This window comes from Hordeum vulgare, chromosome 6H (assembly GCF_904849725.1).
Source record: "Hordeum vulgare subsp. vulgare chromosome 6H, MorexV3_pseudomolecules_assembly, whole genome shotgun sequence".
Taxonomy (NCBI): domain Eukaryota; kingdom Viridiplantae; phylum Streptophyta; class Magnoliopsida; order Poales; family Poaceae; genus Hordeum; species Hordeum vulgare.
The window spans coordinates 46033660-46053167 of record NC_058523.1 but is presented as its reverse complement, the minus strand read 5'-3'; the positions used below and the strand labels follow the sequence as shown (position 1 = coordinate 46053167).

The 19508-nt window shown below is 43.3% G+C and overlaps 1 protein-coding gene across 1 annotated transcript; it reads right to left on the bottom strand.

Moving 5' to 3' along the window:
• Window positions 1-8860: 8860 nt before the first annotated feature.
• Window positions 8861-10162, bottom strand: LOC123405047 (uncharacterized protein DKFZp434B061-like). The gene is made up of 5 exons (XM_045098908.1): window positions 9974-10162; window positions 9655-9931; window positions 9500-9553; window positions 9052-9102; window positions 8861-8983 (listed from the first exon to the last, which is right to left on the bottom strand). The coding sequence occupies exons 1-5, from the start codon at window positions 10160-10162 to the stop codon at window positions 8913-8915; spliced, it is 642 nt and encodes a 213-aa protein (XP_044954843.1). The 3' UTR covers window positions 8861-8912.
• Between the last annotated feature and the right edge of the window lie 9346 nt (window positions 10163-19508).

Below are 19508 nucleotides of genomic sequence, written 5' to 3'. Positions count from 1 at the left end.
AGAGATCAGAAGAAACTCAAATAAGATTCATAGATAATCTGATCATAAATCCACAATTCATCGGATCTTGACAAACACACCGCAAAAGAAGATTACATCGGATAGATCTCCATGAAGATCATGGAGAACTTTGTATTGAAGATCCAAGAGAGAGAAGAAGCCATCTAGTTACTAGCTATGGACCCGTAGGTCTATGGTGAACTACTCACGCATCATTGGAGAGGTCATGGTGTTGATGGAGAAGCCCTCCGTGTACGAATCCCCCCTCCGACAGGGCACCTGGACGTGCCCCAGATGGGATCTTGCGGAGACAAAATCTAGCGGCGGTGGAAAAGCGATTGCGATGATCTCCTGATTTTTTCTGGAATTTTCGGGATTATATAGGCGAAAGACCTAGGTCAGGGGACCTCCAGGGGGGCCACAAGCCTGGACGGTGCGGCCCCCCTGGCCGTGGGGTGGGGGCTTGTGAGGCCCCTGGGCTCTTTTGGCTTGGCTCCCAAGTTCTCCGATCTTCTTCCGTTCCAAAAAAATCTTTTCGGGGATTTTCTTCCGTTTGGACTCCGTTTCAAAATCTCCTCTTAAAAGGGTCAAAAACATGGAAAAAACAGGAACTGGCACTTGGCACTGAGTTAATAAGTTAGTACCAAAAAATATATAAAAGGCATACAAAACATCCAAAGTTTGACAAGATAATAGCATGAAACCATCAAAAGTTATAGATACGTTGGAGACGTATCAAGCATCCCCAAGCTTAACTCCTGCTCGTCCTCGAGTAGGGAAGTGATAAAGAATGAATTTTTGATGTGGAATGCTACCTAGCATAGTTGTCCTTTGCAACTTCTTTCACGTGACATGAATGTTCAGATCCGTAAGATTCAAAACAATAGTTTGCTATTGACATGAAAACAGTAATACTTCAAGCAAACTAGCAGAGTAATCATGAACTTTCAAAATAACAAGGCCAAAGAAAGTTATCCCTACAAAATCATATAGTCCGGCTATGCTCCATCATCCTCACACAATTAATGTAAATCATGCACAACCCCGGAATTGGCCAAGTAATTGTTTTCGCACTCTTACTTCCTCAAACTTTTTATAACTATCACGCAATACATGAGCGCGAACCATGGATATAACACTATAGGTGGAATAGAGTGTGGTGGTGGTTGTGAGACAAAAAAGGAGGAGATGGTCCCATTGACTCGGCGTATCAATAGGCTATGGAGATGCCCATTAATAGATATCAATGTGAATGAGTAGGGATTGCCATATAAGAGATGCACTAGAGCTATAAGTATATGAAAGCTCAAAAGGAAAATTAGTGTGTGTGCATCCAACTTGCTTGCTCACGAAGACCTAGGGCAATTTTGAGGAAGCCCATTGCTGCTGGCTACGCCTATAGGGATTTCCTTGGTAAATATGCAAAGGATTTCGCCACGGCCTTGGAGCCTTGCGTTGGTGTTCCGTTGAAGAGGAAAGGGTGATGTAACACTGCGGCGGGAAGTATTTCCCTCAGTTTGAGAACCAAGGTATCAATCCAGTAGGAGGATCGTGTCAAGTCACAAGTACCTGCACAAACACAAAGAGCTTGCACCCAACACTATGAAGGGGCTGTCAATCCCTTATAGATTGTTTGCAATGTGAGAACTGAAAGCAAAAGGTAAACAAAGCAAAGTAAAGTAAAAGTAAAAGCGGAGATGATAAGTGTGAATAGACCCGAGGGCCATAGTGTTCACTAGTGGCTTCTCTCATGAAAGCAAGTAGACGGTGGGTGAACGAATTACTGTCGAGCAATTGATAGAACTGCGCAAAGTCATGACGTTATCTATGGCAATGATCATACATATAGGCATCACGTCCAAAACAAGTAGACGATACTTTCTGCATCTACTACTATTACTCCACATGTCGACCGCTATCCAGCATGCATCTAGTGTATTGAGTTCATAAGAACAGAGTAACGCCTTAAGCAAGATGACATGATGTAGATGGACAATCTCAAATCAATGATGAAAGCCCATCTTGTTACCCTTGATGGCAACAACACGATGCGTGCCTTGCTGCCCCTTCCGTCACTTGGAATCACCTTATGGTATGAACCCAAAACCAAGCACTTCTCCCATTGCAAGAATCATAGATCTAGTTGGCCAAACAAAACCCAAGACTCGGAGAGACTTACAAGGATATCAAATCATGCATATAAGAAATCAGCAAAGACTCAAATATAATTCATAGATAATCTGATCACAAATCCACAATTCATCGGATCTCGACAAACACACCGCCAAAGAGGATTACATCGGATAGATCTCCATGAAGATCATGGAGAACTTTGTATTGAAGATCCAAGAGAGAGAAGAAGCCATCTAGCTACTAACTACGGACCCGTAGGTCTTAAGTGGACTACTCACAAGTCATTGGAGAGGAAATGATGTTGATGTAGAAGCCCTCCAGCTCCAAAGTCCCCTCTGGCAGGGCACCGGGAAGGGTCTCCAGATGAGATCTCGCGGAAACGGAAGCTTGCGGCGGCGGAAAAGTGGTTTCGTGGACGCCCTGATTTTTTCTGGGATTTTAGGGAATATATAGGCGAAATAGCTAGGGCAGGGGAGCTCCAGGGGGGCCACAAGCTTGGTAGCCGCGGGCCCCCTGGCCGCGGCTACAGGGCTTGTGGGCCTCCTGCCTTGGCCCTCAAGTCCCCTGATCTTCTTCTGTTTTGGAAAATTTAATTTCGGGGATTTTATTCCGTTTGGACTCCGTTCCAAAATCAGATCTGAAAAGAGTGAAAAACACAGAAAAAACAGGAACTGGCACTTGGCACTGAATTAATAAGTTGACAAGATAACAGCATGAAACCATCAAAAATTATATATACGTTTGAGACGTATCAAGCAACCCCAAGCTTAACTCCTGCTCGTCCTCGAGTAGGGAAGTGATAAAGAATGAATTTTTGATGTTTTCATGCTACCTAGCATAGATGTCCTTTGTAACTCCTCTTATGTGACATGAATGTTCAGATCCGTTAGATTCGAAACAATAGTTTGCTATTGACGTGGAGACAATAATACTTCAAGCAAACTAGCAAGGTAATCATGAACCTTCAAAATAACAAGGCCAAAAGAAAGTTATCCCTACAAAATCATATAGTCTGGCTATGCTCTATCATCCTTGCACAACGAATTTAAATCATGCACAACCTCGGTATTGGCCAAGTAATTGTTTTCACACCTTTACTTTCTCAAACTTTTTCAACTCTCACGCAATACATGAGCGTGAGCCATGGTTTGAGCACTATAAGTGGAATGGAGTGTGGTGGAGGTTGCAAGGCAAACAAGGAGAAGATGGTCACATTGACTAGGCATATCAATGAGCTATGGAGATGCTCATCAATAGATATCAATGTGAATGAGCAGGGATTGCCATACAAATGATGCATGAGAGCTAAGAGTATGTGAAAGCTCTTAAAGAAAACTAGTGGGTGTGCATCCAACTTGCTTGCTCACGAAGACCTAAGGCAATTTTGAGGAAGCCTATCATTGGAATATACAAGCCAAGTTATATAATGAAAATTTCCCACTAGCTATTTGGTGGTGACAAAACGAGAGACTCTCAATCATGAAGATCATGGTGCTTAATAAGCACAAGTGTGGAAAGATAGTAACATTGTCCCTTCTCTCTTTTTCTCTCATTTTTTTGGTGGGCTCCTTGGCCTCTTATATATATATATATATATATATATATATATATATATATATATATATATATATATATATGTATATATATATTTTGTGGGCATCTTTGGAATCTTTTTGTAAATGGGCTTCGCTAGCCTATTTTATTTCCTCACATGGGACAATGCTCCATCAATGATGATCATCACATTTACAACTCAAAACTTAGAGCAATGATGACTCTATATGAAATGCCTTCGGTAGTGTACCGTGACAATGATCTAGCATGGCATAGACATCAATGGAAACATCATGCTAGCTATCTTATGATCATGCAATGGCAATGTAGAAGCTGTGGCACATGTCATGGTGGTAGTTGCATGGCAATATATCTCAGAATGGCTTTGAAAAAGCCATAGTAGATAGGTATGGTGGCTGTTTTGAGGGAGGCTAATGGTGGTTTTATGCACCGGCGAAAGTTGCACGACACTAAAGAAGATAGTAATGGTGGAAGGTGAAAGTGCATCTAAACCATGGACTCAACATTAGTCATGAAGAACTCATATACTTGTTGCTAAAGTTTTAGTAGTAATCGAAACAAAGCATTCAACGCATACTCCTAGGGGAAGGGTTGGTAGGTATAAACCATCGCGTGATCCCGACCGCCACACAAAAGATGACAATCAATAAACTAATCATGCTCAGACTTCATCACATAGCGGTTCATCATACGTGCATGCTACGGGAATCACTAACTTCAACATAAGTATTTCTAGATCCACAACACCTTACTAGTATAACTTCAATATTACCACAACCACATCTGAAAACTAATTGAGAGGAATCAAACTTGTCTAACTATTCAATGCGCATGAAGGTGGAAGTTTTCATATCCCTTTGGATAACTACCCCTTTTGAGACTACTTTCATAGCATAAGCCAACTACCAAGGCACGCACCGCTGTGCTCTAAAAGATGTAAGTGAAGCACATAGAGCAAAATTGTCTAACCAAAGGATATAAGTGAAGCTCGACAAAATCACGGTGAGTGCATGTCTCTCTCTCTAGGTGTGCAGCAAGGAAGATTGTGACACAACAAAAATAAAAGACTCCTATGATACAAGACGCTCCAAGCAAAACACATATCATGTGGTGAATAAAAATATAGCCCCAAGTAACGATACCGATGGATTGAAGACGAAAGAGGGGATGCCTTCCCGGGGCATCCCCAAGCTTAGGCTTTTTCGTCATCCTTGAATCAACTTGGGCTGCCTTGGGCATCCCCAAGCTTGAGCTCTTTCCACTCTTTATCTCTTTGTCCATAAGAACTTCACCCAAAACTTGAAAACTTCACAACACGAAACTTGAACAGAAACTCATGATATCATTAGTATAAGAAAGCAAACCACCACTTCCTTAGGTACTGTAGCAAACTTGAATTCTACTTATGTTGATGTTGGGTTACTGTATTTTCAATCTTCCATGGCTAATACCCCCCGATACTATCCATAGTTTCATCAAAATAAGAAACCAACTCAACAAAAACATAATCTGTTAACAGCAGACCAGTCTGTAGTAATCTGTATACTTCATATACTTCTCGTACTTCACAAATTCTGAAAAATCATGAAAGTCTGAAGAATTTGCGTAGCAATCAGAAGCAAAAAGAATCAACTCAAAAGCTCTCACAGAAAAAAAAATGAAAATTATTTTCGTGAGCAGAAAGTTTCTGTCTTTTCCAGCATGATCAAACGATCATCCCCAAGACTAATCATAACGGTTTTACTTGGCACAAACGCAAAAGAAAGACAAAAAAACACAATCATAACAGAATTATGGAAGTGTGGAAAACACAAAACAGAAAGAAAAAGGATAGATTCGTTGGGTTGCCTCCCAACAAGCGCTATTGTTTAACGCCCTTAGCTAGGCATAGATAATTCAATGACGCTCACACAAAAGACAAGAATTGAAGCACAACGAGAGCATCATAAAGCATGTGAAAATCACATCTAAGTTTAACATACTTCCTATGCATAGGCATTTTAGGAAAACAGATTGTCAAGACAACCAATAGTTACCAAATGCAAGGAAGAAGAAAGAGACAATATCAATCTCAACATAACGAGAGGTGATTTACTGATATGAAAGTTTCTACCACCTTATTTTCCTCTCTCATAATAATTACATGTGGGATCATATTCAAATTCAACAATGTAACTATCACATAGGATATTATTTTCATGATCCACATGCATGCAAAGTTGACGCTCTTCAAAAATAGTGGGATTATCATCAACTAAAGTCATGACTTCTCCAAACCCACTTTCAACAATATTGCAAATATCATATTCATCATGAGGCTTAAACAAATTTTCAAGATCATAAGAAAAATCATCGCCCCAGTCATGATCATTGCAACAAGTAGTGGACATAGCAAAACTAGCATCCCCAAGCTTACGGTTTTGCATATTTTTAGCATGATCGTCACTAATAGAATTTATAGTGAAACCATTGCAATCATGCTTTTCATCCAAGGAGCCCTCGTGAATCACTTCATAAATTTCTTCCTCACAATTTTTAGATTCACGCATCTGAAGCAAAACTCCATAAAGATAATCAAGTGGACTCAACTCACTAGAAATTGGATTAATATAATTGGATCTCTTAAAGAGATTAGCAAGTGGATGAGGATCCATATCACTAGATTTTCAGCAAGCGAAGATGCAAGCATATTGAAGGCAGATGGCACACAAGCGAACAGAAAGCAAGCGAGAGAAAAGGGCGAACGAAAAAGGCAAACAAAAAAGGCAAATTGGTGAAGTGGGGGAGAGGAAAACAAGAGGCAACTGGCAAACAAAGTAAATGCAAGAGATGAGTTTGCGACACCTACTTGGATGAGTCCTTGACTTCATCTTCCTCCCCGGCAACGGCGCCAGAAATCCTTCTGCTACGGGACAACAGACGTTCCCCGGCAACGGCACCAGAAATCCTTCTGCTGCTGGCTACGCCTATAGGGATTTCCTTGGGAAATATGCAAAGGATTTCCCCGCGGCCTTGGAGCCTTGCGTTGGTGTTCCCTTGAAGAGGAAAGGGTGATGTAGCACTGCGGCGGTAAGTATTTCCCTCAGTTTGAGAACCAAGCACTACTAGGAAAAGGCCTGCTGGTGGCGCACCTATTTTGGCTACTAATGACGCACTATAGGTGCGCCACTAGCATCACACCATTATATTTTTTTACTAATGGCACACCACAGGTGCGCCATTAGTATCTGATATACTAATGGCGCACCAGGCAGTGCGCCATTAGTATAGCTCATGGTGCGCCATTAGTATGCCTCCCAGGTGCGCCATTAGTATGCCTCCCAGGTGCGCCATTAGTATGCCTACCAGATGTGCCATTAGTAATAAAAGTACTGGAGAGTGGTATAGCCAAAATACTGCTGTGTATAACTTCAGACAACTAAGTGAACTGTTCCTTGAAAAGTGGCAAAGTCTAACTACATTGGGGCATTTGAGACAGACATCGCAAAGTTAACATATTTATTGTGTGCCAATTCCTTCTACTTTTCTTTTCCTCTCCAACAATTAAAATAATAAGAGTTACAGAGTTACCGATTCATATAAACACCTCATGGTGCCAAACATCATAGGGCTTTATAGGTTTGTTACAGGCTACCACTGTTCAAAACTTCAGTATTGTGCAGAAGCACACATGCTACAAATAAGCTGAAAGAGTTGGTACACAAAACTGCTAAAATTGTGGTGAAATCAAGAAACTTCAAGAACCAGCCTCTGCGACGCAGCATAGAACCTCAAGATCTGGTCATCACCGTGGAATCTTTCCATCATCACCGTGGAACCTCAAGATCTGGTCATCACCGTGAAACTTCTAACATCATTACTTGAAATCAAATGCCATGTGTGATCTTTTCCATCATCTAACACATGTTTTATCGACAAATGCTGCATGACATGTTTGCGGGCGGCACTGTGTGAAGGAGACTTGTGGCAGCAAAGCATGGTCGCCCATCTTCCGCAAGATCATGTCCCTACAAAAAAATAGATGAATTGATCCAAGGGTTAGATCTACTTGATGTTGTTGCGAGCATTAGATGGCTCTTTCTGAACATCATCAGCTATTGTAACATAACATAGGCGCAAATTACAAAGGCTCACAGAGTGACAGATCATAGGAACAAAAGAAAATCAGATCATAATGTGCAGAAACTAATTTAAGCCAAGTAGTTGAATGGGTTGATGCGTTGCTGGGGTTCTTACTTGCACATTCGGCCAAAACAGAAATACACAGACATCCCAAGTTCGAAAAAGGGCTAGTTATCTTAGTAGCTAACAAAAGAACATTCAAACTAAACTCTAGAAAGAGGCTATCTACTTCTTTTTGCGGGAAAGAGGCTATCTACTAACCGGAACAAAAAGATCAAGCATAATACACCTACGGAAAATGTACTTCCAGTTTGGAGCAACATATAATCACTGCAAACTCAAGAACGTTGTTACTGTAAATGAAGAAAATATTCGCTGTCAAAATTGTTAAAATTACTGTAATTTGGACAATGAAGCACTGTTAAAAGGGGAAGCTTGGCACATATATAACTGTATGATTGAACTATAAAACTATAAAAACTGAGTAATTCCATCTACTTAACCACTGTAAACCCCTCACAATGTCACCGCAAAAACAACTTTTCAGAATTTAAATTACTGTGACATAAAACAGAAAATCCATAATTTTAAAAACTGTAAATTGTGGTTCAACATACTGTAGAACACTATACATTGTGGTAGACATCCACTATAAAAATAACTTTTCAGACTTTAAATTACTGTGACATACAACAATAAATCCATAGTTCACTGCACTGTAAATTGTGGTTGACATCGAGTGTAAAACTAAAATTGCAGAATTTAAATTACTGTTACATAAAAACAGAAAATAACCATATTTTAATACACTGTAAACTGTGGTTGACATCACTTTGAAAACAAGCCGTCAATTGTTAGGTTGAATTTGCAACATGAGCACCGCTGAATGCAAGGGTCGTTAAATCCAATTATAGAACACTGATGACTGTTTCTGGAATATCAGCTCTTAGCAACCTCACTGCTGCGACTGCTCCAACATGGCAACAACACAAACATTATGAATGATTAAAATAGTTCCAACCAATTAGATCATCGCCAGAGATTCATACAAGTAAGGCAAATATGATCAGCAAAATAAAAAATCATAACATCAACATTTTACCTGCTCTGTGATGAGAAACCTCGAAATTAACAATTGGAACCTTACTTGTCCCTGCATAACCACAGAAAATCTGTTGAAGTGAGCAACTTAGCTGAATTATTTCAAGCGGTGCTCTTCACCTGCTCTTTTGGTGGAGAATTTGGGATTAAGCTTTGGAACTCCAGTCATCCCTAAAAAGCATAGGAGATTTTGATCACGCAATCAGCTTAACACAGAGATGAAGTACAATACTGTATTATACTAGAGAGGATCATGTTGTCAGCGGGGTCATTCCTAGCTTTTGTATCTGCTTTATCTTACATTAATTCACTACTATAGGTATCTTTTCAGTATTCACAAAAAAGAAAGAAATGACCGGTGAGGAATACAGTCGTGAACTCGCATTAGGTGAGGCCTTTTGGTTATTTACTCTTTCTTGCACATATAAAATAGTTTATCACCGTGTGCATCATGATGATGCAGAGGCCTCCTTTTGGGAAAAGAATGTATATAAAGTTATATGAATAAGGGGTAACAGGCGTCAGGGATAAAATACAACAATTTATCACCATAGCAGCATTCTGTTACCTGTTTGTCGAGGTGGAGCCTCCGGATCATCGCGCTTCCAGGCCCCACCCCTCCCTTCGGAAAAGGAGGAAATTCATGGCGATTCATCAGATAAGCAGCCTGCGGAGCAACTGACCGAACAAACAGCAAAATTAAGCCGCGACATCGAACTGTACCTTCCCTGCTCGGAGGCACTCCCGCATCGTACCTCGAGGCCCTGCTCCTCCCTGCCCAAAACACGCACGATGAAACAGTCCCCCGATTAGCCCCGCGCAGAACAACAACCTGCGATTCCCACAGAGGGGTCGGGCCGGGGCGTCGAAGAAGGCGTTGCGCTGGGCGTCGGTGCGAAGGAGGCGGGGCGCGAGGTAGGCGGAGAGGCGGCGATGCGCGGCCGCGTCGGGGAGGCGAAGCTTTACCTCGACCTCCATGGGAATGGGGTTGGGGATGGGTCTAGGGTTTGGGGGGCGGGGGGTGGTGGCCGATGCGCTGGGCCTTGGTGGGCGCGGCGTCGGCGTGCGGGTGGAGGATGCGGAGGAGCGGGTTGGCGATGGGGTTGGACGTCGGCGGGGTCGAGAGGGCCGAGGATTCGGCGGCGGCGGCGGCTTTGGAGCGGATGTGCTCCTCGATCTCGTCGCGTTCGGAGCTGCGGACCTCGATGCGGGTGGGCTGGGGCCGCAACATCGACGACTGGATCTAGATGGGGATGGGGATGGCACTGTGGGTTTCGGGTGCGGCGAGCGGGCGAGGGTAGCGATGAGGCGAATGGATGGAGGAGAGGGGGAGGATGTCGGCGATGGGGGTGGGTGCGGAGGGTAGGAGGTCGCCGGCGGGGGAGAGGGTGGTGTCGGCGGCAGAGCGTGAGGGTGAGGAATGAATCGTGGATGAACGAGCTGGGGCTGGATTCGGTTGAGGGTTCCGAATTATAGCAATGGCGCATCCCAGAGAGGTGCGCCATTAGTAACCCTGGTTACTAATGGCGCACGAGCTGGTGGTGCGCCATTAGAAGTTTTGTAAAAAAAATAGTAGTGGCGCACTGGGTGAGTGGTGCGCCATTACTAGTTAAACTAGTAATGGCGCACTCTGCCCCGGTGCGCCATTAGTATTTTTGGAAAAAAACTTTGTTAGTAGTGGCGCACCGTGTGTGTGGTGCGCCATTAGTATCCATCACACTAATGGCGCACCTGCACATGGTGCGACACTGCTATATAGTAGTGGCGCACCACTTGTTTGGTGCGCCATTAGTGTCTATATTATCTATAGCCCTTTTCCTAGTAGTGAAGGTATCAATCTAGTAGGAGGATCGCGTCAAGTCGCAAGTACCTGCACAAACACAAAGAACTTGCACCCAACGCTATGAAGGGGTTGTCAATCCCTTATAGATTGTTTGCAAAGTGAGAACTGAAAGCAAAAAGTAAACAAAGCAAAGTAAAAGTAAAAGCGGAGATGATAAGTGTGCATAGACCCGGGGGCCGTAGTGTTCACTAGTGGCTTCTCTCATGAAAGCAAGTAGATGGTGGGTGAACGAATTACTGTCGAGCAATTGATAGAACCGCGCAAAGTCATGACGTTATCTATGGCAATGATCATACATATAGGCATCACGTCCAAAACAAGTAGACCGATACTTTCTGCATCTACTACTATTACTCCACACGTCGACCGCTATCCAACATGCATCTAGTGTATTGAGTTCATAAGAACAGAGTAACGCCTTAAGCAAGATGACATGATTTAGATGGACAATCTCAAATCTATGATGAAAGCCCATCTTGTTACCCTTGATGGCAACAACATGATGCGTGCCTTGCTGCCCCTTCTGTCACTGGGAAAGGTCACCGCACGGTATGAACCCAAAATCAAGCACTTCTCCCATTGCAAGAATCATAGATCTAGTTGGCCAAACAAAACCCAAGACTCGGAGAGACTTACAAGGATATCAAACCATGCATATAAGAAATCAGCAAAGACTCAAATATAAATCATAGATAATCTGATCACAAATTCACAATTCATCGGATCTTGACAAACACACCGCCAAAGAGGATTACATCGGATAGATCTCCATGAAGATCATGGAGAACTTTGTATTGAAGATCCAAGAGAGAGAAGAAGCCATCTAGCTACTAACTACGGCCCCATAGGTCTGAAGTGGACTACTCACGAGTCATTGGAGAGGCAATGATGTTGATGTAGAAGCCCTCCAGCGCCAAAGACCCCTCCGGCAGGGCACCGGGAAGGGTCTCCAGATGAGATCTCGCGGAAACGGAAGCTTGCGGCGGTGGAAAAGTGGTTTCGTGGATGCCCTGATTTTTTCTGGAATTTTAGGGAATATATAGGCGAAAGAGCTAGGGCAGGGGAGCTCCAGGGGGGCCACAAGCTTGGTAGCCGCGCCCCCTAGCCGCGGCTACAGGGCTTGTGGGCCCCGTGTGGGCCTCCTGCCTTGGCCCTCAAGTCCCCCGATCTTCTTCTATTCTGGAAAAATTTATTTCGGGGATTTTATTCTGTTTGGACTCCGTTCCAAAATCAGATCTAAAAAGAGTCAAAAACACAGAAAAAACAGGATCTGGCGCTTGGCACTGAATTAATAAGTTAGTCCCCAAAAAGATATAAAAGGTACATAAAACATCCAAAGTTGACAAGATAACAACATGAAACCATCAAAAATTATAGATACGTTTGAGACGTATCACCCATCATTGGAATATACAAGCCAAGTTATATAATGAAGATTCCCACTAGCATATGGTAGTGACAAAGCAAGAAGCTCTCAATCATGAAGAACATGGTGCTATCATGAAGCACAAGTGTGGAAAAAGATAGTAGCATTGTCCCTTCTCTCTTTTTCTCTTTTTTTCATTTGGGCTCTTAGGCCTCTTTTTTTCTTTTCTTTTCTCTTTTTTTTGTTTTTGGGCTCTTTGGTCTTTTTTTATTTCCTCGCATGGGACAATGCTCTAGTAATGATGATCATCACACTTTTATTTACCCATAGCTCGAAGATCACAATGATGATGACTCCATAGGAAATGCATTCGGTAGTGTACCGGGATGTGCAACGATCTAGCATGGCGTATGACGTTGAAAACATCTCGCTAGCTATCTTACGATCATGCAATGGCAATACGAGAGTGACGGCGCAAGTCATGAGACAGAACGGTGGGAGTTGCATGGCAATGTATCTCGGAATGGCTATGAAAATGCCATAGTAGGTAGGTATGGTGGCTGTTTTGAGGAAGGAATTTGGTGGGTTTGTGCACCCGCGAGAATTGCGCGGCACTAGAGAGGCTAGCAATGGAGGAAGGTGAAAGTGCATCTATACCATGGGCTCACATTAGTCATGAAGAACTCACATACTTATTGCGAAAGCTTTTATTAGTAATCGAAACAAAGTGCTAAACGTATACTCCGAGGGGAAGGGTTGGTAGGTGTAAACCATCGCGCGATCCTGACCTCAACACAAAGGATGACAATCAATAGATCAATTATGCTCCGACTTCCTAACATAGCGGTTCACCATACGTGCATGCTACAGGAATCACTAACTCCAACACAAGTATTTCTAGATTCAGAACACCCTACTAACATAACTCTTAATATTACCGAATCCATGTCTCAAAACTAATTGAGAGGAATTGAAACTTCTATTTCTACTCAATGCACATGAAGATGGAGGTTTTTTGCATCCTCTTTGGGTACCTAGCACATGGGACTACTTTCATAGCATAAGCCAACTACCAAATCACGCACCGCCATGCTCTAAAGATATAAGTGAAGCACAAGAGCAAAAGTATCTAGCTCAAAAGATATAAGTGAAGCAGTAGAGCAAAAGTATCTAGCTCAAAAGATATAAGTGAAGCACTATGAGCATTCTAGCAAAATCACGATGAGTGCATGTCTCTCTCTCAAACAGGTGTGCAGCAAGGATGATTGTGACACAACAAAAAGAAAAGACTTCTATGGTACAAGATGCTCCAAGAAAAACACATATCATGTGGTGAATACAAATATATCTCCAAGTAATGTTACCGATGGATGGAAGACGAAAGAGGGGATGCCTTCCCGGGGCATCCCCAAGCTTAGGATTTTTGGTGTCCTTGAATTTGGCTTGGGGTGTCTTGGGCATCCCCAATCTTGAGCTCTTTCCACTCCTTGTCTCTTTGTCCATGAGAGCATCACCCAAAACTTGAAAACTTCACAACACAAAACTTAAACAGAAACTTGTGATAACATTAGTACAAGAAAACAAACTACCACTTCTTTTGGTACTGTAGTAAACTTGAATTCCATCTATATTGATGATGGGCTACTGTATTCTCACTTTTCCATGGCTAGTACCCGCCGATACTAACCATAGTTTCATCAAAACAAGCAACCAACTCAACAAAAACAGAATCTGTCAAAAATAGACGAGTCTAAAGCAATCTGTATAATTCGTATACTTCTGGTACCTCAAAAAATCTGAAAAATCACGACGGCCTAGGAAAAAGGCATATCAATCAGCAGCAAAAAGAATCAACTCAAAATCTCCTTCTGAATAAAAATGAAAAATCATCTCGTGAGCGAAAAGTTTCTGTCTTTTTCCAGCAGGATCAAACAACCATTACCAAGACTAGTCATAAAGGCTTTGCTTGGCTCAAACGCAAAAAGAAACACAAAAAACACAATCACGACAGAATTATGAAAGTGTGGACGCAACAAAACATAAATAAAAAGATAAATTCATTGGGTTGCCTCCGAACAAGCGCTATTGTTTAACGCCCTTAGCTAGGCATTGATAATTCAATGATGCTCACATAAAAGACAAGAATTGAAGCATAACGAGAGCATCATAAAGCATGTGAAAGTCACATCTAAGTCTAACATACTTCCTATGCATAGGCATTTTATAGGAAAACAGGTTGTCAAGACAACCAATAGTTGCCATATGCAAGGAAGAAGAAAGAGACAATAGCAATCTCCACATAACGAGAGGTAATTTGGTAAGATGAAAGTTTCTACCACAATATTTTCCTCTCTCATAGCAATTACATGTGGGATCATAATCAAATTCAGCAAAATAGCTATCACAAAGGATATTATTTTTGTGATCCACATGCATGCAAAGTTGACACTCTTCAAAAATAGTGGGATTATCATCAACTAAAGTCATGACTTCTCCAAACCCACTTTCAATATTATTGGAAATATCATTGCAACAAGTAGCGGACATAGCAAAACTAGCATCCCCAAGCTCAGGGTTTTGCATATTTTTAGCATGATTGTCACTAATAGAACTTATAGTGAAACCATTGCAATCATGCTTTTCATCCAAGGAACCCTCGTGAATGACTTCATAAATTTCTTCCTCACAATTTTCAGATTCACGCATCTCAAGCAAAACTCCATAAAGATAGTCAAGTGCACTCAACTCACTAGCAATTGGATCAACATAATTGGGTCTCTTAAAGATATTAGCAAGTGGATGAGGATCCATATCACTAGTTTCAGCAAAGAAAGATGCAAGCATATTGAAGGCACATGGCACACAAGCGAACAGAAAGCAAGCGAGAGAAAAGGGCGAACGAAAAAGGCAAACGAAAAAAGGAAAAATTGTGAAGTGGGTGAGAGGAAAACAAGAGGCAACTGGCAAACAAAGTAAATTCAAGTGATGAGTTTGCGACACCTACTTGGATGAGTCCTTGACCTGATCTTCCTCCCCGGCAACGACGCCATAAATTCTTCTGCTATCCCACAGACAACAGCGCCAGAAGTTGACACGTTGACAGAGGCTGGGCTTGCATTGGTTCTTCCCTTGAAGAGGAAAGGGTGATGCAGCATAGGAGCACTAAGTATTTCCCTCAGTTTGAGAACCAAGGTATCGATCCAGAAGGAGGGTCTCGTCAAGTCCAGAGTACATGCGCAAACACAAACAAGCTTGCACCCAACGCTTCAAAGGGGTTATCAATCCCTTCAAGATTGTTTGCAAAGTGAGATCTGAAGGCGGAAAGTGCAACGAAGTAAAAAGTGTAAGGCTGAAAATATGGTGTGGAGTAGACCCTGGGGGCTATAGTGTTCACTATAGGCTTCTCTCGAAATAGCAAGTATTACGGTGGTGAACAAATTACTGTCGAGCAATTGATAGAACCGCGCAAAGTCATGACGATATCTAAGGCAATGATCATACCTATAGGCATCACGTCCGAGACAAGTAGACCGATACTTTCGCATCTACTACTATTACTCCACACATCGACCGCTATCCAGCATGCATCTAGTGTATTGAGTTCATGACGAACAGAGTAACGCTTTAAGCAAGATGACATGATGTAGAGGGATAATCTCAAACCAATGATGAAAACCCCATCTTTTTATCCTTGATGGCAACAACACGATGTGTGCCTCGCTACCCCTTCTGTCACTGGGTGAGGTCACCTCACGGTATGAACCCAAAACCAAGCACTTCTCACATTGCAAGAATCATAGATCTAGTTGGCCAGACAAAACCCACAACTCAAAGAGAATTACAAGGATATGAAATCATGCATAAGAGAGATCAGAAGAAACTCAAATAAGATTCATAGATAATCTGATCATAAATCCGCAATTCATCGGATCTCAACAAACACACCGCAAAAGAAGATTACATCGGATAGATCTCCATGAAGACCATGGAGAACTTTGTATTGAAGATCGAAGAGAGAGAAGAAGCCATCTAGTTACTAGCTATGGACCCGTAGGTCTATGGTGAATTACTCACGCATCATCGGAGAGGTCATGGTGTTGATGGAGAAGCCCTCCGTGTTCGAATCCCCCCTCCGGCAGGGCACCAGGACGTGCCCCAGATGGGATCTTGCGGAGCCAGAAGCTTGCGGTGGCGGAAAAGCGATTGCGATGATCTCCTGATTTTTTCTGGAATTTTTGGGATTATATAGGCAAATGACCTTGGTGAGGGGACCTCCAGGGGGCCCACAAGCATGGATGGTGCGCCCCTGGCCGCGGGGTGGGGGCTTGTGGGGCCTGTGGGGCTCTTCTGGCTTGGCTCCCAAGTTCTCCGATCTTCTTTCGTTCCAAAAAAAAATCTTTTTGGGGATTTTCTTCCGTTTGGACTCCATTTCAAAATCTCCTCTGAAAGGGGTAAAAAACATGGAAAAAACAGGAACTGGCACTTGGTGCTGAGTTAATAAGTTAGTCCCAAAAAATATATAAAATGCATACAAAACATACAAAGTTTGACAAGATAATAACATGAAACCATAAAAAATTGTAGATACGTTGGAGACGTATCAACAACAAAAGGCCACTTGGGTATCCATCTCTCCCCCTCTCCCTCTCCTTTCCTATCCATCTCTCTCCGTCTCCCTCCCCCTCTCCCTCCCTCTCCATCTCTCTCCCTCTCCCTCCCCCTCTCCCTCCCTCTCCATCTCTCTCCCTCTCCCTCCCCCTCTCCCTCCCTCTCCATCTCTCTCCCTCTCCCTCTCTCACTAAGTACATTGCCCTAACATAACCTAACTAACATAATTTTCACTAAGTACATTGCCCTCTCCCTCTCTCACTAAGTACTATATAAATTGCTCTAACATAACCTAACTAACAACATTTTGCTCTAAAATAACCTAACTAACAACATTTTCACTAAGTACATAACCTAACATAACCTAAGTACTATATAAATTGCTCTAACTAGGGTTCATAACTAAATTCATAACTACGATTCATAAGTAAGGTTCACCTAAGTTAATTCCTAGGGTTCATAACTAGGGTTGGGGCTTACCGAGAGGCAGGGGCATTGAGGGTGGCTCAGGGGAGACGGTGGCGCGGAGGGTGGCTCTGGTGGTGGTGAGGCGGCTCTGGTGACGGCGAGGGAGGCAGGGGTGGCGAGGAGCGGACGAGGGAGGCTCCGACGGCGCGCGGCTCCGGTGGCGGCGATGGCGCGCGGCTTTGGTGGCGGCTCCGGTGACGGGGACGGAGGGAGAGGTTGAAGGCGACGAGGGATCAGGGGCGGCGAGGGAGAAGTTGGAGCAGGGGCGGCGAGGAAGAATGAGGAATTGGGGGAGGGACACCTGATGACCCACAAGTATAGGGGATCAATCGTAGTCCTTTCGATAAGTAAGAGTTTTGAACCCAACGAGGAGCAGAAGGATCTGACAAGTGGTTTTCAGCAAGGAATTATCTGCAAGCACTGAAATTGTTGTAACAAGTGATTGTCTGGTGAGATGATTCGTAGCAAGAAACAAGTAACAAAAGTAGCAATGGTGCAACATAGTGGCCCTATCCCTTTTGTAGCAAGGGACAAGCCTGGACAAAGTCTTATAGGAGGAAAAACGCTCCCGAGGACACACAGGAATTTCTGTCATGCTAGTTTCATCATTTTCATATGATTCGCGTTCGTTACTTTGATAGTTTGGTATGTGGGTGGACCGGTGCTTGGGTACTGCCCTTACTTGGACAAGCATCCCACTTATGATTAACCCCTCTCGCAAGCATCCGCAACTATGAAAGAAGAATTAAGACGAAGTCTAACCATAGCATTAAACTAGTGGATCCATATCAGCCCCTTGCGAAGCAACGCATAAACTAGGGTTTAAGCTTCTGTCACTCTAGCAACCCATCATCTACTTACTACTTCCCAATGCCTTCCTCTAGGTCCAAATAATGGTTAAGTGTTATGTAGTCGACGTTCACACAACACCACTAGAGGAAAAACAACATACAACACATCAAAATATCGAACGAATACCAAATTCACATGACTACTATTAGCATGACTTATCCCATGTCCTCAGGAACAAAAGTAACTACTCACAAAGCATAATGACATTCATGACCAGAGAGGTAATGAGTAGCATCAAGGATCTTGTAACATCCCAAATTTCTTAATTTGGAATGTTTTACAATTGTAGCTAAGCATCTATGCATATTGGTTGAAATGAAGTTGGCATTTGATTTCTTTCAAATTTTCCTCTTTGCATTTCTATTTTTTCTTCGTGCAAGAAGTGTCGGGAAATAATTTCTTGCAAGCAAGAAAGAGAGGAGGAATATAACCCTCCAAAACCAGGGGCACTTTTGATATATCTTGAGCCAAGAAAACCAAAACTTTGTTAAGAAAAGATTTGCAAAAGAAAATAAAGCTTTTAGGGGTTTTTCTGAAAAAAACATTTTTTAAGTTTTTATTTTGGCCTTGGAAAAATGCTAAACGGATAAAGAATTTTTTCTGAAAATTTTGGTATATAATACCCCTATATTTGGATTTTATTTTATTCCCTTTTTATGTATTTTACTTTCTGTTTTTGATAAAAAATGGAAAAGGAAAATATTCTTTTAATAGGAAAGCGCCCGAGCGTCTTTTAATGACTTGGCCGTATCCTAGCCCAGCCGGGATCCGAATCCCTTAGGAATCGGCCGACTGATCCCCGCGCCCTCACTTCCTCTCGCTGACCCGTGGGCCCCCGCGCCCGAGTCAATCTCCCCACGGTCATCTCCCTCCCCGCCCGATTTCTTTCCTACCCGAGGCCGAGCACTTACCTAACCTAGTTCCCCTAGTTGCCGCCTCACCCCGTTCCTCACACCCCGTTCCCCTAGTTGCCGCCTCCCCCACACCCCGTTCCCCTAGTTGCCGCCTCACCACGTCGCCCCAACCGCCACCCCGTCCCTCGCCGGAGTTCGGCCGTCACCGGAGCTCGAAGAGCTCGTGCTGCTCGCCCCCGGCCCTCTCTCCCCTCGCTGACACCCCAACAGGCGTCGGAGCCCCGCCGCCATCGCCTGGTGCTCTCCCCCTCGCCGGAGACCCCCGGATCCGCCGTCCCCGACCACCGCCACCACCCTGCCTCGTCGAAGAAGACGCCTCTGCCGCTCCCCCCCACGGTGAGCAACCTTCATCTCCCCTTACCCGTCCGATAATAGCTCAACGATCCAGATTAGAACAAGTTGCCTCTTCGGTCTTTAGACAAAAACCGAAGCGGTTTTTCTCCACTTAAGTTTTAGCCAGAGATTTTACTTAATTTGCGGCCGTCCGCTGTTTAGAACCGCAGCGCACACCCTCCCAACCAATCAG